This window comes from Lepidochelys kempii, chromosome 2 (genome assembly GCF_965140285.1).
Source record: "Lepidochelys kempii isolate rLepKem1 chromosome 2, rLepKem1.hap1, whole genome shotgun sequence".
In the NCBI taxonomy this organism is placed as follows: Eukaryota; Metazoa; Chordata; order Testudines; family Cheloniidae; genus Lepidochelys; species Lepidochelys kempii.
Window position 1 is genome coordinate 3,277,536 of NC_136381.1, and position 20,786 is coordinate 3,298,321.

General features: G+C 50.4%; 1 protein-coding gene across 2 annotated transcripts; it reads left to right on the plus strand.

Annotated features, from left to right (window-relative positions):
• The first annotated feature begins 92 nt into the window (after positions 1–92).
• Positions 93–19,251, plus strand: LRRC14 (leucine rich repeat containing 14). 2 transcript variants are annotated; one of them, XM_073329920.2, is made up of 4 exons: positions 93–173; positions 8,831–9,198; positions 12,624–13,265; positions 13,708–19,251. In XM_073329920.2, exons 2-4 carry the CDS (start codon positions 8,876–8,878, stop codon positions 14,276–14,278), a joined length of 1,536 nt encoding a protein of 511 aa, XP_073186021.1. In that variant the 5' UTR covers positions 93–173; positions 8,831–8,875; the 3' UTR covers positions 14,279–19,251. The 2 variants fall into 2 exon arrangements, with proteins under 2 accessions (XP_073186021.1, XP_073186022.1); XM_073329921.2 differs by lacking the exon at positions 93–173 and adding an exon at positions 240–341.
• Positions 19,252–20,786: the final 1,535 nt, after the last annotated feature.

Genomic DNA, 20,786 nt, shown 5'->3' on the forward strand with positions numbered 1-20,786 from the left:
CAAGGACCCCGCCACGCCATTCCGGAAAGCGTCGTGGCGGGCCCGCCTCTGCGTCACCACGCAGACCCGGAAGTGCGGTGGCCTCCGGTGGGGCGGGGCCTGCAGAGCCCGGAGCGGCTCCCGGGCGGGAGGCTGAGGGAGCGCGCGCGCGGGGCCTGGCCGCTGGGGAGACGGTAGGGCCGGGGGCCTCCTCGCGGCTGGGGGGCGGGGCCTCAACCACGGCAGCGTTGGGGGAGGAGCATGAACCCCCCCCGTGAGAGGAGAGGTCTGAGGCGTGAAACCCCCGAGGGCCGGGCCTGGAGGGCGAACCCCCCTGCGGGAAGGGGCGTGAGCCCTCTGAGGCAAGTGGGGGAGGGTCTGGAGTAGGTGGGACATGAGCTGTCTGGGGGGCAGGGGTGAAATGGGGAGAGGGGGGCCTGAGCCCCTCCCAGGCAGTAGTGTGTAAGGGGGGGCGTGACCCCTTCCCTGGGGGGCCTGAGCCCCTCCCAGGCAGTAGTGTGTAAGGGGGGGGCGTGACCCCTTCCCTGGGGGGCCTGAGCCCCTCCCAGGCAGTAGTGTGTAAGGGGGGGGCGTGACCCCTTCCCTGGGGGGCCTGAGCCCCTCCCAGACAGTTGTGTATAAGGGGGGGCGTGACCCCTTCCCTGGGGGGTCTGAGCCCCTCCCAGACAGTTTTGTGTAAAGGGGGGGCGTGACCCCTTCCCTGGGGGGTCTGAGCCCCTCCCAGACAGTTTTGTGTAAAGGGGGGGCGTGACCCCTTCCCTGGGGGGTCTGAGCCCCTCCCAGACAGTTGTGTGTAAAGGGGGGGCGTGACCCCTTCCCTGGGGGGCCTGAGCCCCTCCCAGACAGTTGTGTGTAAAGGAGGGGCGTGACCCCTTCCCTGGGGGGCCTGAGCCCCTCCCAGACAGTTGTGTGTAAAGGGGGGGCGTGACCCCTTCCCTGGGGGGCCTGAGCCCCTCCCAGACAGTTGTGTGTAAAGGGGGGGCGTGACCCCTTCCCTGGGGGGCCTGAGCCCCTCCCAGACAGTTGTGTGTAAAGGGGGGGCGTGACCCCTTCCCTGGGGGGCCTGAGCCCCTCCCAGACAGTTGTGTGTAAGGGGGGGCGTGACCCCTTCCCTGGGGGGCCTGAGCCCCTCCCAGGCAGTTGTGTATAAGGGGGGGCGTGACCCCTTCCCTGGGGGGCCTGAGCCCCTCCCAGGCAGTAGTGTGTAAGGGGGGTGTAACCCTAACCCTGTCCATTCCCCTAACCCTGTTGTGGGGCATGTGTCCTCCTCTGCTGCTCTGTTCCCAAATGTCTCTGGAAAAGGGGCTGCAGGTTCTGTTCCCCTCTGCCCCTGAGGGCTGTGACTTTGTGATATCTGCTGCCCCGCTCACCCCCCATTGGAGATGTTTCCTGCAGTGTCTCCTCCTAGCAGCTTCCTTGATCGCTTCCAGCAGAACCAGGCCCAGAAGAGCAGGTTCCCCTACAGGGGAGTCGGGGCTCGTTCTGCTGATGCTAAAGCATCATTTCTGGATGTCAGCAGCTTGTAAGAGCTGCCCCCTCTTGTTGGTCAGTAGGTTGTAGTTTAGTCTGCTCCAAAGGTGACTGGCTGAATCCTAGCATCTCCTAGTCTAGCTATCCCTCTCTGCCCTTCTTCTTTGATGTTGGCTGGGAAATAAAGGGAGGAAGGAGAAGAAGGGGAAGGAGCTATGGGAGTGCTACCTGGGACATGAGGTTATCGTTCTTTAATTTCCTCATGTGTGTGCCACTGACCAGCCTCAGTGGTGTGGGAGATGGCCAGGATTTGGTGCCACGATTGGCTGTACCACAAGGTGATGTTATGGTCAAGTGCAGTGGGATGAGGCATGGGTGGGCCACATTGTGGGATGGGGGGTGTGCTCATGGTAATGGAGCTAGTTGGTTTGAGAAGGTATACTAGAATGTCTCTTGCACTGTGTTTGGTCTTTCAGTGCTTGAACCCCCAGATTCTGTGGCTGAAACCCTCTGATGGCCAGATTGTTTGACTGAATAGGTGGAACAAGGCTGCTAAAGGGCCAGGAGGGGTCGCTGTCCCTTCCGCCTTAGAATCATAGGGTTAGAAGGGACCATAAGGCTCATCTACTCTAACTCCTGATCTAACTTCCTTGAGTTCTGTCAGGATCAGCATAAGGAGACAAGGGAGGAGCAAACCAGCATGAAGGTGGGGGCCAAGTGGTAATCTGCCAGTGCTGCCTTACTGCTTCTCAGCAGTCTGGGCAAAGAGTGGCCAGTATCCCTGATTTATATTACGTGCTGTTTAATCCATAGTAGCTGGCTAATACAATCCCAGATTCAATCACAGATGGGCTGGACGTATTGACGGTTGTAGCATTTATTTATATTATAGTAGCATCCAAAAGCCCTAATCACAATCGAGGTATGTTGTGCTAGGTGTTGTATAAAAACGTGGGGAGAGACCACCCCTACTAAGTAATTAAAGACAAGATGCAACAAGTGAGTAAAATATAGTAGAAAGGCTCACATGCTTACATAGACTAGCTAGTGCTCAACTGGAGAGTTCCTGATCATTCTGATAATGTCTTCATATCAGTATATGCAATATCCGCAATCCCCAGTGATCCGCTAACTAGACATGGATTTGGAGGAGGAAAGGGCAGTGGTATTATGGACTGGTTCGGGGACAGAGCTCCAAGCATGAGGTAGTATAGAAGAAAGCACAAAGATGGTTCTGAGAGATGTGGACAAACTGATGGCTGAGGCAGATGTTATTAGCAAAGCAGAGTCAATGGGAGCAGTGCGGTAAGATACAAATGGGGATAGATAAGGAGGAATGGATACTTAGTTCAGCTTTAGGATGATTGTGTTAGGGCAGTGACTGTGCTTTTTGGATCTGACGTCACGTACAAAGTGCTTCCCATTTTGACAACTAAGATGAGTTTGACTGAAGACTAAGGGTATGTCTACACTACGGAATAAGGTCGAATTTATAGAAGTCGGTTTTTTAGAAATCGGTTTTATATATTCGAGTGTGTGTGTCCCCACAGAAAATGCTCTAAGTGCATTAAGTGCATTAACTCGGCGGAGCGCTTCCACAGTACCGAGGCTAGAGTCGACTTCCGGAGCGTTGCACTGTGGGTAGCTATCCCACAGTTCCCGCAGTCTCCGCTGCCCATTGGAATTCTGGGTTGAGATCCCAAAGCCTGATGGGGCTAAAACATTGTCGCGGGTGGTTCTGGGTACATATCATCAGGCCCCCGTTCCCTCCCTCCCTCCGTGAAAGCAAGGGCAGACAATCATTTCGCGCCTTTTTTCCTGAGTTACCTGTGCAGACGCCATACCACTGCAAGCATGGAGCCCGCTCAGGTAACCGTCACCCTATGTCTCCTGGGTGCTGGCAGACGCGGTACGGCATTGCTACACAGTAGCAGCAACCCCTTGCCTTGTGGCAGCAGACGGTACAGTACGACTGGTAGCCGTCATCGTCATGTCCGAGGTGCTCCTGGCCACGTCGGCTGGGAGCGCCTGGGCAGACATGGGCGCAGGGACTAAATTTGGAGTGACTTGACCAGGTCATTCTCTTTAGTCCTGCAGTCAGTCCTATTGAACCGTCTTATGGTGAGCGGGCAGGCGATACGGACTGCTAGCAGTCGTACTGTACCATCTTCTGCCAGGCAGGCAAGAGATGAGGATTGCTAGTAGTCGTATTGTACCATCTTCTGCCAGGCAGGCAAGAGATGAGGATGGCATGCAGAACTTCTGCACCGTCTGCTGCCAGCCAAAGATGTAAAAGATAGATGGAGTGGGTCAAAACAAGAAATAGACCAGATTTGTTTTGTACTCATTTGCCTCCTCCCCTGTCTAAGGGACTCATTCCTCTAGGTCACACTGCAGTCACTCACAGAGAAGGTGCAGCGAGGTAAATCTAGCCATGTATCAATCAGAGGCCAGGCTAACCTCCTTGTTCCAATAAGAACAATAACTTAGGTGCACCATTTCTTATTGGAACCCTCCATGAAGTCCTGCCTGAAATACTCCTTGATGTACAGGCACCCCCTTTGTTGATTTTAGCTCCCTGAAGCCAACCCTGTAAGCCGTGTCGTCAGTCGCCCCTCCCTCCGTCAGAGCAACGGCAGACAATCGTTCCGCGCCTTTTTTCTGTGCGGACGCCATACCAAGGCAAGCATGGAGGCCGCTCAGCTCACTTTGGCAATTAGGAGCACATTAAACACCACACGCATTATCCAGCAGTATATGCAGCACCAGAACCTGGCAAAGCGATACCGGGCGAGGAGGCGACGTCAGCGCGGTCACGTGAGTGATCAGGACATGGACACAGATTTCTCTGAAAGCATGGGCCCTGCCAATGCATGCATCATGGTGCTAATGGGGCAGGTTCATGCTGTGGAACGCCGATTCTGGGCTCGGGAAACAAGCACAGACTGGTGGGACCGCATAGTGTTGCAGGTCTGGGACGATTCCCAGTGGCTGCGAAACTTTCGCATGTGTAAGGGCACTTTCATGGAACTTTGTGACTTGCTTTCCCCTGCCCTGAAGCGCATGAATACCAAGATGAGAGCAGCTCTCACAGTTGAGAAGCGAGTGGCGATAACCCTGTGGAAGCTTGCAACGCCAGACAGCTACCGGTCAGTTGGGAATCAATTTGGAGTGGGCAAATCTACTGTGGGGGCTGCTGTGATGCAAGTAGCCCACGCAATCAAAGATCTGCTGATATCAAGGGTAGTGACCCTGGGAAATGTGCAGGTCATAGTGGATGGCTTTGCTGCAATGGGATTCCCTAACTGTGGTGGGGCTATAGACGGAACCCATATCCCTATCTTGGCACCGGAGCACCAAGCCGCCGAGTACATAAACCGCAAGGGGTACTTTTCGATAGTGCTGCAAGCTCTGGTGGATCACAAGGGACGTTTCACCAACATCAACGTGGGATGGCCGGGAAAGGTGCATGATGCTGGCATCTTCAGGAACTCTGGTCTGTTTCAAAAGCTGCAGGAAGGGACTTTATTCCCAGACCAGAAAATAACTGTTGGGGATGTTGAAATGCCTATATGTATCCTTGGGGACCCAGCCTACCCCTTAATGCCATGGCTCATGAAGCCGTACACAGGCAGCCTGGACAGTAGTCAGGAGCTGTTCAACTACAGGCTGAGCAAGTGCAGAATGGTGGTAGAATGTGCATTTGGACGTTTAAAGGCGCGCTGGCGCAGTTTACTGACTCGCTTAGACCTCAGCAAAACCAATATTCCCACTGTTATTACTGCTTGCTGTGTGCTCCACAATATCTGTGAGAGTAAGGGGGAGACGTTTATGGCGGGGTGGGAGGTTGAGGTACGCGCAGCCAGACACCAGGGCGGTTAGAAGAGCACAGGAGGGCGCGGTACGCATCAGAGAAGCTTTGAAAACCAGTTTCATGACTGGGCAGGCTACGGTGTGAAAGTTCTGTTTGTTTCTCCCTGATGAAACCCCCCGCCCCTTGGTTCACTCTACTTCCCTGTAAGCTAACCACCCGCCCCTCCTCCCTTCAATCACCGCTTGCAGAGGCAATAAAGTCATTGTTGCTTCACATTCATGCATTCTTTATTCATTCATCACACAAATAGGGGGATGACTACCAAGGTAGCCCAGGAGGGGTGGTGGAGGAGGGAAGGAAAATGCCACACAGCACTTTAAGCACAGCACTTTAAAAGTTTACAACTTTAAAATTTATTGAATGACAGCCTTCTTTTTTTTGGGCAATCCTCTGTGGTGGAGTGGCTGGTTGGCCGGAGGCCCCCCCACCGCGTTCTTGGGCGTCTGGGTGTGGAGGCTATGGAACTTGGGGAGGAGGGCGGTTGGTTACAGAGGGGCTGCAGTGGCAGTCTGTGCTCCAGCTGCCTTTGCTGCAGCTCAACCATACACTGGAGCATACTGGTTTGGTCCTGCAGCAGCCTCAGCATTGAATCCTGCCTCCTCTCATCACGCTGCCCCCACATTTGAGCTTCAGCCCTGTCTTCAGCCCGCCACCTCTCCTCCCGGTCATTTTGTGCTTTCCTGCACTCTGACATTATTTGCCTCCACGCATTCGTCTGTGCTCTGTCAGTGTGGGAGGACAGCATGAGCTCGGAGAACATTTCATCGCGAGTGCGTTTTTTTTTCTTTCTAAGCTTCACTAGCCTCTGGGAAGGAGAAGATCCTGTGATCATTGAAACACATGCAGCTGGTGGAGAAAAAAAAAGGGACAGCGGTATTTAAAAAGACACATTTTATAAAACAGTGGCTACACTCTTTCAGGGTAAACCTTGCTGTTAACATTACATACATAGTACATGTGCTTTCGTTACAAGGTCGCATTTTGCCTCCTCCCCTCGTGTGACTACCCCCTCAACCTTCCCCCCTCCCTGTGGCTAACAGCGGGGAACATTTCTGTTTAGCCACAGGCAAACAGCCCAGCAGGAATGGGCTCCTCTGAGTGTCCCCTGAAGAAAAGCACTTTATTTCAACCAGGTGACCATGAATTATATCTCACTCTCCTGAGGATAACACAGAGAGATAAAGAACGGATGTTGTTTGAATGCCAGCAAACATACACTGCAATGCTTTGTTCTACAATGATTCCCGAGTACGTGTTACTGGCCTGGAGTGGTAAAGTGTCCTACCATGAAGGACGCAATAAGGCTGCCCTCCCCAGAAACCTTTTGCAAAGGCTTTAGGACTACATCTAGGAGAACCGCAAATGCCAGGGCAAAGTAATCCTTTCACATGCTTGCTTTTAAACCATGTATAGTATTTTAAAAGGTACACTCACCAGAGGTCCCTTCTCTGCCTGCTGGGTCCAGGAGGCAGCCTTGGGTGGGTTCGCGGGGTATTGGCTCCAGGTCTAGGGTGAGAAACAGTTCCTGGCTGTCGGGAAAACCAGTTTCTCCGCTTGCTTGCTGTGAGCTATCTTCTTCGTCCCCAAAACCTGCTTCCGTATTGCCTCCATCTCCATTGAAGGAGTCAAACAACACGGCTGGGGTAGTGGTGGCTGAACCCCCTAAAATGGCATGCAGCTCATCATAGAAGCGGCATGTTTGGGGCTCTGACCCAGAGCGGCTGTTCGCCTCTCTGGTTTTCTGGTAGGCTTGCCTCAGCTCCTTCAGTTTCACGCGGCACTGCTTCGGGTCCCTGTTATTGCCTCTGTCCTTCACGCCCTGGGAGATTTTGACAAAGGTTTTGGCATTTCGAAAACTGGAACGGAGTTCTGATAGCACGGATTCCTCTCCCCAAACAGCGATCAGATCCCGTACCTCCCGTTTGGTCCATGCTGGAGCTCTTTTGCGATTCTGGGACTCCATCATGGTCACCTGTGCTGATGAGCTCTGCATGGTCACCTGCAGCTTGCCACGCTGGCCAAACAGGAAATGAGATTCAAAAGTTCGCGGTTCTTTTCCTGTCTACCTGGCCAGTGCATCTGAGTTGAGAGTGCTGTCCAGAGCGGTCATAATGGAGCACTCTGGGATAGCTCCCGGAGGCCAATACCATCGAATTGTGTCCACAGTACCCCAAATTCGAGCCGGCAACGTCGATTTAAGCGCTAATCCACTTGTCAGGGGTGGAGTAAGGAAATCGATTTTAAGAGCCCTTTAAGTCGAAATAAAGGGCTTCATTGTGTGGACGGGTGCAGGTTTACATCGATTTAACGCTGCTAAATTCGACCTAAAGTCCTAGTGTAGACCAGGGCTAAGGAGTCCTAGGAGACACTATTAATTCACAATTCCTAGCATATTGAGCACTCCATCTTTCTCCAGGACTCCTAGCAGAGCCAGCTAAGGTGTTGGGTCTCTTGGACTGAGCCTTACTGCCCTGCCCAGCTGAAGTATCTCTGGGAACAGTGACTGTTGTGTGTTAGCTCAAGATCTAATGCTACTGAGAGCCATGGGATTGCTCCACAGTTTCTGGTTCCATTTATGTTAAGTGGGGGCTCTTTGGTTCTGAGCTTTCTGGTGAAACTTAATATAAGTGCTGTTGTGATTACAGTTGTGAAAATCAGATCTTTGCTACCTGCAGGCTGTAGGCAAGACCATTCCCATCAGGGTGTGCAAAAGGGGCTGAGTCTAAAGATGAATAGATCTTATTAGTTCCAGAGCTCTAAGGGATGCTGCTGCCTGCCCACTGTATTGGAGAAATAACCATTTTAGTCCATGACCATAGACACATTGGCCCCATGCTGTTCAAGGTCAGCAATGGGCTATAGATGACCTGCTAGAGGTTGAAGAAACAGTAGAGACATGTGGGCATCTTGGAAGAGAAATTGGGATGGAAAGCGAGGAACTTGGTGGTCTATACAGTGTGGGGGGGAAAGGAAGGCTACAGGGAGGAGACATGGCAAGGGAAGAAGAGCTGTGAGCTGGTCAGACAGGACCTGCACCCTGACTGGCCTTGTAAAATCAAGAACCAACAATGCTCTGGAGGCTTGTAAACAGTTTAGCAAATTGGACCCACAGGGTTAAATTTCTGCTGTTCTGGGGCTTCCCCTCTGATTTCTAGCCCCCTCCTGTTGTGAGAATGTCAGTGGAGTACTGGAGGCAGGTGGGATCCTTCCTACCTGAAGTTGCTGAGCAGGCAGGTGTGCTGGCCTTCTACCCTTGCACTGGCTTCCCAGCTCTGTTCTTTCACTGTGTGGCTGGCTCTCAGAGAGCAGAAGAAGCAGAACAGGTCAGATGAGGATGGGGCATGTCTCTCCTGCCCACTCATAAGCAGCTGCAGGGGAACAATGCAAAAACTGGTTAATTCCTGGTGAAAGTCAGGGATCTCATCAGGAATGTTGCACTGTGTTCTGGGGGCAGGTGTATTATTAGGTGTTTCTCTTCTCTTTCAGTGGTTCCGTGAAGCTGGGGCTCTGGCTTGCTGCCTCCCTGCAGCCATGCACTCCCTCGTGTTCCTCTGTGCACAGAAGGTGGTTTCCCATCACTCCACGGTGCATGGTGCCTTGGAGTTCATCCCAAAGGAGTTGTATCCAGTCTTGTTCAAAGCAGCTTTCATGAACAAGAAGACCCTCGTGCTGCAAGATCTGGTGCAGACATGGCCTTTCCCAGTACTGAGTTTCCAGAAGCTTTTGCGGAAGTGTCAGCATTGTGACCGTGCTCTGCTCCAGGAAAAGCCCAACAAGCTATGTGTGCAGACTGTCATCCTGGGAGTGGTGGCCTACCTGAATGAGGCTCTCGAAGACAGACTCCACAGCCAAAGGTACCTGTCAGCGCATAGCTCGTTACCTACTAAAAGGGTCATGTGCTGATGAGACTAAACCAGGGGTCGGCAACCTTTCAGAAGGGGTGTGCTGAGTCTTCATTGATTCACTTTCATTTAAGGTTTCGGGTGCCAATAATACATTTTAACGTTTTTTAGATGGTCTCTCGCTATAAGTCTACATATTCTATAACTAAACTATTGTCGTATGTAAACAAGGTTTTCAAAATGTTTAAGAAGCTTCATTTAAAATTAAATTAAAATGCTGATCTTACACGGCCGGCCCGCTCAGCCTGCTGCCGACCTGGGGTTCCGTTCACCTAGGCCAGCAGTGGGCTGAGCGGGGCCGGCGGCCGGGACCCCAGACCATCAGTGGGCTGAGTGGCTCAGCCCGCTGCCGCTCAGCCCGCTGCCAGTCTGGGGTTCTGTCCGCCGGCTCCTGCCAGCCAGGGTCCCGGCTACCGGCCCCGCTAAGCCCGCTGCTGGTCTGGGGTCCCAGCCCTGTCCACATAGAGTAGGTACCTACCTTCTCCCTGGTTCTAGCCATTCTCTTCCTCCCTCTCTGCACTGAGATGAGGGTGGGAGTGTGCTGAGCACGGGGTGAAGGAGCAGGTTGGGGTGCAGGGTCTGGCCAGGAGCTAGAATGAGGGAGGGGGTGAAGGGTTGGGGCAGGAGGTTTGGGTGTGGAGCTGGGCAGCTCCCATTTGGTGCAAGGGGTGCAGATGGGAATGTGGGTGGGTGGGTGTGGGTGTGTGTGCGTGCAGGAGCTCCCGTTTGGTGCTCAGGGTGGGGATGTGGGGGGTGCAAGAGTCAGGGCATGGAGTGTGGGGGTGTGTGAGGAGGGTGCAGGAGTCAGGGCAGGGGGCTGGGTATGTATGGGGGGTGCCAGAGTCAGGGCTGGTGTTGTCGGGGGGTTCAGGGGTCAGGGCAGGGGGCTGGATGTGTGAGAGGAGGGGTCAGGGCAGAGGGCTGGGGGTGTGGGCTGGGGTCGTGGGGGTGTTCCCAGCCCCCTGCCCTGAGCGGCTCACGGCAGGGGGCTGGAGGGGATACACCGATTCCATCCCCTTCCCCAAGGTCCCCGGAGCAGAGGCCGCAGCATGGGCTGCAGGGAGGGAGAGGAGGAGGGGCAGGAACCCAGCACGCTAGGGGAAGAGGTGGCGGGGAGGGGAAAGCTTCCCTGCCCTGCAAGGAGAGAGCTGAGGGGGCGGAGAAGAGCGGGCCGGGCTGGGCAGGATTTTTAATGGCACGCTGCTGTAGAGATAGCCGTATGCCATTAAAAATTGGCTCGTGTGCCGTCTTTGGCACGCGTGCCATAGGTTGCCGACCCCTGGACTAAACCATATGGGGAGGAGGTGGGAGAGGAGACTTATAGTAACACACTGACAGTGGAGTTCTCAAACTTTTTTCTTGCTCGGCCACCCTTTGAAAATATTTGAGGTTGTGATGACCCCACTGCCCCAAAAGTGATAGCAAAATACTCTACGTACTCATGAGCACTAAATGAAGCATGGAATCATTATCCTTGCAGCCAAAGGCACTGAAGCCTCTCGAAAAGTGTAAAGCAACAGTTTTCAGGAATAAATACGTGGACATTTAAGAAATACATTTTCTGGCTAAACAAAATAGACAACAGGATAGAGTTTGGGGAGTTGGAAGCCTCTTTCAGTGATTGTGGGAATAATCATAATGTCCAAGGATTGTGGCTTTCTGTGCAACTATATACAAATAAGTATCTGGACACTTCGTGCGAGGGGTGCTGCTGTTTTGAAGCGCACCGCTTTTCTTTTCAATCACAGCTCCAGGGACCTCAGGCAGACCCTTAAATCATCCTCCACATTCAGTTTTCATTTTTGAAATATGAATAAATGTCCATGATTTGGCATTGCCACGCTTACTTCTGTGCTGCCTTCAGAGCTGAGCGACTGGAAAGCAGCGGCTGTTGTACCCCTCCCCTGACAGTCTCCTCTATTTGGGAGCTTGAAATATGGTAACCCTAGCAAAGGATCTAAAGGTTATCACAATATTTTTTGTGATCTCATGACACCCCTATAATAGCCTTGTGACCCCCTTTTGGGTCGGGACCCCCAGTTTGAGAAACATTGCACTAACATGTTAAATGTTATTGACCTGGGGCCTCTGGCCCTTTAGTACAGCCTGCAGTGATGATCCAGTAGGGCTGGGACAAGCTTTGCTTTTGTTCTTGGTTGTGTAACAAGAAAATATGGTGGTTTCCATATCTGGGCTTGTAGTTCCAATTGCAATTGCACTCTGTGTCCCTCTGGAGGAAAAGCTGCTGATCTGAGGCGCTGGGTGCTGACTTAAATCTGGGTGGACCAAATGTTCCAGGTATCTCTTACCATGTTAAACCTGGCATGCAATTTCAGTTTCCCCAAATTGCAGTGGAAGGGGATGACTCTCAGGTAGCAGCTGCTTGGTAAATGCCTCCTCTGGCTCCTTGCATGAGATTGTGCTGCAGACTGCACTTTGGAAGCAGGCTCTTTGGCCATTATGCATGTGGTTTCTCTGCATTGTGGCACTACCAGCCTGTCTGCAGCATTAAAAATCTTCCATTTGTCAAGTGACAGGCCATAAGCAGCTTTGGGAGGTGGGACACAGTGCAGTAATTCCTGCTGGTTAGCCACTGGTTTTATCCATCCATGAGCATTGCTCTCTTCCCTTTGGAAATGGAGGGAACAGTGTTAAATCTCAGCCTATCTTAATCATTATGCAGTGCCCAAAAGTACAAAGTGCTTTTTATTTTTTCTGTAAAACAAAGTCCCTGCCAGGGAAGGCAGTGAGATTCACTGGATAGGGGTTGGAGCGGAAACCAGGAGACCTAGAATCAGGAGACCTGCTTTGTGACCGTGGGCTTTCCCCCTCTGTGGAACAGGGACAGTGATACTTAGCCTCCTTCAGAAAGCTTTGAGATCTATGCCTGAGATGATCTAAATCTTATCGGCACTGAATAGTGTCACTCTTATTTTACAGTGGCAGGAGATGGAGTGGGGAAGACTAAGGGTTGCAGTAAGATCATGTGGTTCCTCTGTTCTAGAATGAACAAGTGACCAAAAGACTAAAGATAGGCAGAGCCAGAGGGCGTGCGCCTGAACTGCTAAACCAAAGAGCTAATCCTTAGGCTGCGTGTCACATCGTCTGAGCAACACAAGTGGCCCAGTCTTTACAGCTGCCACGAGAAGGGAGATGAGGCCCCAGTCCTGGAGTGAGTGTGTGTCTTTTCAAGCCAGTAATTGATACGAACACCTCTCCCTCCCCCGCACTGGGTTCTGGTTCCCAAGCCACTGGGAGAGTGACTATATGGCCCTGTGTGGGGAATGATCCTGCAGTGGCTGGGTGAATGAAGTAGATGACCCAATAGGTCTTTTCAGTCTCTCATTTCTTTACTCCTTTTTTCTTGTCTTCCCCAGCAAGAGGCAGCGCCTGCAGGTTCTGGACATGACAGGGCTTCAGGATGATGGAATAGACCAGGGCCCAGAAAGCATGAGCCTGTGGTCCAGGACAGTGACCCTGGCAAAAGCCTGCATCGACATTTCCAAACACCAGAGCAAGTGCACGAAGCGCACCCCAAAGCGGAGGAAGGGCCCCTACAGCAGCTCGGTGGCTCTGCTGCCACCACAGCCTGTGTCTGTGGAAGTCCACGTGGATCTTTTTGTGAACAGCACCTCTTATGGAGTCCTGAAAGATGCCTTGCAGAATAATGCCAATAGCATGCTGCGGCTGAAGTGCCGGGATTTCCGGGCTGAGGAGCTGCCCATTGCAAGTACCGTGGGGCTCCTGGAGTTCCTGGATCCCACGGGTGTTCGGCAGGTAGATTTGAGATTCAATAACCTGGGGCTGTCTGGCCTGAGGGTGATTCTCCCGCACATGGCAAAATTCACCAATCTGGTCAGCCTGAAACTGCCCTACAGCAACATTGATGTAAGACGGCTCTCAGCGGGGATGGAAGGAAGCCTCCACTACTTCGCCACCCAGCTCAGTAGATTGTCCTGTCTCAAGGAGCTGAATTTGGGCTCCTCCAGGCTTTCCGGAAAACTAAGGCAACTGCTGGGGTAAGCTGTTTGTAGGGCCGAGGGAGCCCAGCTGCGGGCTGCACTGGCAAATTGACAGGAGTGTGAGTGACTCTGTATAATAGATTAGGCTGCAGCTCTTCTTTTGTGACCCCTGGAGACTACAGGTCCCATCATGCAATGCTCCATCTTGATCAGAGAAGCTTCTTTGCATGTTGGGACCTGTATTCTGCAGCCTCCTTTAACATGAAAGTTTGGCCAGTGCACTGCAGGTCCCATCGTGCAATTCTCCGAGCATCCAGACTTTATAACTAGCATTAGGGATATTCGTCACCATACGAGTCTGCAGCTTTAACATTGGTCTTGATTTGGCCCTGAGCTACTTGGTGGTGAGGCCTTTTCCAATCATTTTGATTTCTGTCCTCCGCGAGCTACAGTAGTTATCTAAAATGGAACTTACGCTTACAATCTTTCTTCCCACCAGCGATTTGCAGGGTCCCTTGGAAAGCCTGGAGCTGGCCTTCTGCTACCTGCTCCCCAATGACCTCGCCTATCTTTCCCAAAGTCTTCACACCCCCACCCTGAAGAAGCTGGACCTCAGCGGCAACAACTTGTCTGACTCGCTTCTCCAGCCCTTCCAGCATCTCCTAGAAGAGGCCTCCTCATCCCTGCTCCACCTGGACATCATGGAGTGTCGCCTGATGGATATCCATCTGGAGTCGCTTCTCCCCGCCCTGTGCCGCTGCTCTCAACTTCGCTACCTGGGGGTGTTTGGCAACCCCCTCTCTACACGGGGGCTGAAGAACTTGCTGCAGAGGACCATGGGCCTATTGTACTTGCAGCTCGTCATTTACCCCTACCCTGTGGATTGCTACAGTGAGAACCTGCCATGGCCCCCCACCTCCTCTAACCTCTTGAATGGTTCTGTGGATGAAGAGAAGTTTTCCAGGGTGAGTGCTGAGCTGCAACAGATGCTGCTGACTGCCAGCAGGACCGATGCCATCTGGACCACGAACTTATGCAGGCACAATACCTTAGATTATTTTAATTTGTAGCTCACCAGGAATGCAAAACTAAGGAGAAAACAAACTGATCAGGCTGATCATTTTTAATGCCCCTTCAAAGTTGAGCGGTTCAGTGGACACAGCAACAACATATTTATACACGTTTTTAACAACATCTGTTTAGTTCATGAATTCAAATGGAAGTTCTCTTCTCCCCTTCTGCACTCCATTCAGTAAAGCTGAGATTAAAGCTGCCAGGCTCTATGCCTCTTTATCCATGGCTTATCCCAGATAGTGCCCTTGCTATCCTGTCTTGCTGTGCCTGTGACCCCCTTACCGCATGTAGCTTCTTACGTGCCCCTTACGTGACTCTTACGTAGCCCTGCAGAATTCTTAGCAAAGTGTACTAGCCACAGTACATATGCAGCAGCCCAACAATTAGAAGGCCCTTCTCAAAACACCGATCCGTTCCTAGCTTCTGAGCAGTCTGCTCCTCTTTCCCTGCATGGATTACCTCATCTGAAAACCCCTCTCTCCACTTTTCTTCTAATGTATCCCATCATTCTCTCACACGTGTGCAGAGGGCTTAGAAATTTTACCAGTCATGTAGCAGCCAGAGCACTAAACCCACTAGCCAGACAGATGTGAAAGGTGGGGAGACCTATATTTAGGGACAACTCTACTATATTCCCGCTCGGCTGCTGCAAGTGAGGTGTCTTGGGTTACTCTCTCCTTCCCCCAGCCTTCACTTTGGAGTCCTCCTGTGAACTGAATATTTCTTCCATCTCTGCTGTTGCATGGAACTTTCCTAAGATTCAACAAAATAAAATTGGCCCAGTTCTTATCCATTTCCCAGCTGCTTGCAGAGTATAGTAGTGGTGAGACTGACAACACCGCTGTCGGTTTTCACTGCTGCGGGTGCGTGGAAGATCTGAGTACCAGCAGAGGCATTAGTGTGGTATGTAGACTGACTGTTCACACTCCGCTTGTATGCAGAAAGCTTCTTCACAACAGAGAAGGCTAGAAACTTACTTTTTTTTTTTTAAATGAGAGCTTAGATCCTGCAGAAGATGATTCATGCTCCCTGGTATACTTACCAGCATGGGCATGTGGAGTTTTTCAGCTTGGTGTAGGGGCTGAGTCTCCCTTCCCCTTCCCTACGCTCTCACTTCTTCTCCGTTTGAAGAATACTTTCTCTGGAAAGCCTCGTTACCTGGCCGAAGTAGGTAGTGTTACAGTCACAGCCAAGGCTGAAGTCCTGTTCTCTCCACTGAGACGCACTTCTCCTCTAAACACTTTGTCCTCCTCTCCCTATCTCTCTGGCTTGGCACACACCCAATACTTCATCTCCCTGGTCGATCTATCCACTCGCTCCAACCTCTATGGGGACAGCTTTTGCTGATCCCTCTTGGCTTCTTCTCCATTCAGCTTCTGGTCTCCTATTGCCTTGAATATCAGACTTTTGGTGTAAAAGCCCCTTTGCTTGGAACTCAAACTAGAACTTTTACTAAGTACTACAAAACATCCAATAGGGAACAATCCTGTATTAGCTGAGAGGGACATAATAGATCTCTTCCATCTACCTTATGCTCTCGGCTTCTGCACACCATTCCATACTCAAGCCGTGCAGCTATCCAGTTCCCTTATGGGATGGGTTTGTTGCTACCTGTCTAACTTATGTCTGGTACTGGCTTCTTTTTTCCCTCATTTGTAAAATCCCACAAGGTTACTTTCATGGCCCTCTGCCCTATCTACCTGCATAGTCATCTTATCACTCCCTTCTAGCTTTAACTCAGGCTGATTATACTCTACTGCACATAACTTGACACCTTCAACGATCCCTCTCTTGACCAGTTAAACTTCTGGGCTCATTTAAACTCCCATCAGCTTAAAGTCTTCAAGCCCCACCTGTTTCTCTTGGGCAGGAGGACCTCCCTCCCATCCAACTCCATTTCCCCTCTTGACACACACTTGTGGTTTGCTTCTGCTATCTGTAACTTTGGCATCGGACTCTGAACTCTCCTCTCCTTCCCACATCCTCTATGGCTGCATATTTGCTTAGATAAACTTCTTTGATCTGGCCACTTAGAGGGAATAATCGTGCCCAATGGGGGGTTAATTTTGTGTGAGACTGCCCAGCTAAGGGACTTTGAAAGCTAGTAACTCATTCCTTCAGCACATTACCCTTGTCAGTTTTACCTGGGCTGCCCCTCTGCTTAAATTCTCCTGTTACTTTAGCCAGTGAATGCAGCCCCTCTCCAAAATCCAGTCACATCTGTATATATCCTCTGTTTATCAACCCCATCCTCAAACAACTCCACTAGATCCTTGAGCGTTCAAGATCCATTTAAAAATATACTTTGTACTAACCTTACCCGGCCACTTTATCTCACATTACTCCCCCTTCCCTGCCTGTGTAAAGCTGGCCGCCTCTCTGGCCCTTCACACAGTCTCCATACTCCAATCTCTCTTCAGATGAAAGATACTCTGCAAGATAAAGTGTCTTATGACCTGGGGACTTTCTCACTGGAACAACTCTTTAACTAGCTGCACTTTGGCAGAGGTCACTCTGCTGCTGGACACACTTGTTTGAATCAAGACTGTCTTGGAGCCACTGTCTCTTTCTACCACCCCGCTCTGTCCCAGTGATGTGGAAAACAAGTACAATGTCGCATTCACAGTGATGACATCGCTGCAGGAGCCGCTAGCAACATGGTGTGAGTGCAAAGCCCTGGTTTCAATAACAGCGCTTTGGCCATTAGAATCATAGACATGTAGGGCTGGAAGGGACCTTGGGAAATCAAGTCCAGTCCCCTGCACTATGGCAGGACCAAGTAAACCTAGACAATCCCTGACAGGTGTATGTCCAACCTGTGTTTAAAATCTTCCAATGATGGGGGATTTTAACAACCTCCCTTGGAAGCCTGTTCTAGAGCTTAACTGTAGAGTTAAGTTAGAGTTAGAAAGCTTTTCCCAATATCTCACCTAAATCTGCCTTGCTGCAGATTAGGCCCATTACTTCTTGTCCTACCTTCAGTGGACATGGAGAACACTTGATCCTCATTCTTTTTATAGCCACCTTTAACATATTTGAAGACTGGTATCAGGTACCCATCAGTCTGCTTTTCTCAAGACTAAACATTTTATTTATTTAACCTTTCTTTTTACCTCAGGCTTTCTAAACCTTTGGTCATTTTTGTTGCTCTCCTCTGGACGCTCTCCACGTTGTCCCCATCTTTCCTGAAGTGTGGCGCCCAGACCTGGACACAGTAGTCCAAGTGTTACTATGTGTGGGGCGAATAAAGTGAGAAGAGATTAGTGTTTGAAGGCGATGGGTGGCAGGCTGGCTCCCTCTTCCCTAACTCCCCTAGCAGTGTGCCCTGAGCCCCAGGGGGTCTCCAGAGCTCTTAACACTTTAGAGGGGGGAAGTCACCTTTGAGGGTATGCTGCTAGTCTTGTCTATCTGCCCAAGCTGGGAAGCATGCTCCCAGCTCTGGTGCAGCTGTATCCTAAGTGTGTCTTCCTCTCTGTATGTCAGCTCCCATCTCCTCCTCCTCCCACCCTTGGCCTTGCCCACCTACCCCTCCCTCCTTCATCTCCTCCTGCTTACTTCTCCACACCCTTTCATGCTGCCCCCTAAGCCTAGAACAGTCCCCATTATTGACTCCCCTCAAATCTGACATCTTTGGGCACCTCCAGTCACTCATCATCTCTGCAGCCCCCTCTATTCCTGTCCTCACGCCTGCTCTTAAGAGATGAAGCTCACTCTCTTGCCTAGCAATCTGCCCTGTCCCCTCTGGTCTGTCTTTTCACCATGTCTATTTCAGATCCATGGAGCAGGCACTTTTTGTGGCTGTGCACATCAATTGTACTAGACCCCTCTACAGCAATTAAATAATCTTTTTCATTCCCTTTCCGTCATGGACTACTATGAGCCTCTCACTCTAGCCGAAGGCAGTGGTGGCTACTGATGGTTCAACCAGTGTTTTATTTTTGGAAATGATCTTGCATTTGTACAGCACCCTCTCAGCTAGAAAGATCTCACGGTGTTTTGCCAACTACATACGAGAGATTGTCTCATCTGTTGACGACATGCAGCCACCTCTGGGGTGAAACACATTCAACAGTGCAACAACACGTTAGGACACAAGCAAAGAATGCTGTGTTCATTTAAATCAGAGGAGGGGATTCAGGGAGGCAGAAAGTAATTGCAGGAGGTGGAATTTGATCAGTACACTGGTGTTTTGACGTTTGGAGAAAGCACTGAGAGAACTCAGCAGGATCCTGGTTTTATGTGTCCTTGGAAAAGGGACTGCCATATTTCCAGCTGCGAGTGAAGTCTACAATAGCCAACTTCTCCAACCACTGAAATGGTAGGAGGGAACTAGCCCTTCGCATCTCAAACAGGTGGGTCAGGGTAGAAGAGAGATTCCTCACATCCGCAAATCATTGCCGGAGAAACCAGGCAAGCTACTCTTTCAAGTCTTAGTCCAAGGGGCCAAACATTCAAATAGTAACATGCTGTATCCATTCAAAACCAAACAGCAAAGCATACCCTGCCCCATGATGCCCTATAGGACACTCTCCCAATCTGATCTTTCCAGAGGATGTTTGGGGGCTTTGCCTGTAGGTTGCAGTCATGATCATGAGACCAAACTGGATTGCAGTGGAGAACAGTCTGAAGAGCAATTTCTTTGGGACTTGTTAATCCACAGCAAAGGGAAAGTTTGCTATCCAAAGCAAAGCTGTACTGATATTAACATACCATGCTCGACATGACTCCCCTGAAAGGGTTAGCTTCCATAAGGCAGAAGCTGCCAACAACAGTTGTCTCACTTTTGGGACACCATCAACCAATGGGAGTATGTTCAGATGATGTAATAGCTTCTAACTTGTGTGTCATTGGTTGAAAGTGTTTGTTGCTCGCTATTATCCTGGAGAGTTATGGGGTGGAGTTGGACAGAGATTCTCCCTTTCTTATTCAGTTCAGCCAAACTCATTAAATGCCGGACTTGTTTCTCTAATTCTCCTCTGCACTGTGGATTAGTATGGTCCAAAACCTCCAAGTCACTTCTCAGGGCCTAGAATTGAGGATAATGTGAAATTACTGACCATGTAAATTAGCTGAGATTCTTAGGGCACTAGCCCGAGCAATGCTTAACCACTTTCAAAGCATTAGGGCCTAGACATGGCCATGTCATCCCCTTGCTCTTGCCAGGCAGTGAAAAAGGCTGCACATTGGGTTTGGAAAGTGATATGCTATTTACTATGACTAATCTTGAGTGGGCAGTTCAGGGATGTCCGCCACAGTGATACACAAAACTAATGCAAGAAGTTCAACATTATTAACGATAAAAGGCATATGTCCAGTCTCAGAATAATCCACAGAGCAACATCCAGTGTCGGTTCATTCTTCTGAGAGATTACAAGGAAAGACAAAATGCATTAAACCCTTAGTCCAGCCTTTAAATTAATTGATTTAAAATAATCTAACCTGGAATGATAAACTGGTTCAGAAATACATTCCAGTCGATCAGTCAGTTTCCGTTATGCATAAGATTCAGTAGTTTTAATCCCTCCCAATTTCTGTCACATAGGGGAGAGCTGGTTCATTTAAAGCAAAATTTAGGTGACAGATTCCCTTACACTTGGAACCGATCTTGCTGCTTTCCACTAGGCAGGCTCCCTCTGATACAAATTAAAGTATCTGCCAGTTTCTTGAAGTCCACATTGAGCACATTATTACTGTAGAATAGACAGCAATAAAACTTTTCTATTTTGGCATTTGCATTGGCCGCCTAAAGCCTCTTTTGCTAGAGAGGGCCAGCGTGGTCATTCTAGCATAAAGCATGAGTAACCGGAGCATCCATCTATTAGTGTGAACTGTTCTTGCACTGTAATTAGCTATTAGATAACAACGGGGTTGTAGTCCTTGTCACTGGGACTTTTTTCCCCTATAGTCTGAGCTATCCCCCTTCTAGATTCCACCAAGAGATTTTAATGAAACCCCTACAGAAATGTACCTGGCCGTGTTCTGTATTAGCCATTAGAAGCCTGTGATTCACCTTAGAAAAAAACCACCACTTAATTCCTGAACAATAAGTGGTCCTCTTTTTATGCCCTATACAGCCTGGCTGAAAATACATCCCAGGGGAGCAAATACTAAAGGTTTGTGCTTCCTTGGCACCTTCCATTGCAGGATCTCGCCAGGCTTTACAAACACTATTTACTTTAGTCTTTTAACTTGTCTTGTGAGTTACAGCCATAGCACTGTTCTCATGTGACAGCTGGGGAAACTGGAGCATATCAGTGTGGCTTTCCTTGGCTGTTCTGTTTCCATGTTTGTAAGGGCAAATAGCATCAGCTGGATCATGAGCTTCTAGGGCAGCGGTTCTCAACCTATTTACCATTGTGGGCCACATATGCAGCTCCAATCTACTAGAATTCTTTGAGGGGGTCAATGAGCATGTGGGCAAGAGGGATCCAGTGGATATAGTTTTTTTTCAGAAAGCTTTTGACAAGGTCCCTCACCAAAGGCTCTTAAGCAAAGTAAGCTGTC

Coding starts and splice junctions, on each gene's coding strand:
- LRRC14 (XM_073329920.2), top strand. CDS start 8,876: ATGCACTCCCTCGTGTTCCTCTGTGCACAGAAGGTGGTTTCCCATCAC. Junction 9,199..12,623: donor GACAGACTCCACAGCCAAAG/GTACCTGTCAGC, acceptor TGTCTTCCCCAG/CAAGAGGCAGCGCCTGCAGG. Junction 13,266..13,707: donor AAACTAAGGCAACTGCTGGG/GTAAGCTGTTTG, acceptor TCTTCCCACCAG/CGATTTGCAGGGTCCCTTGG.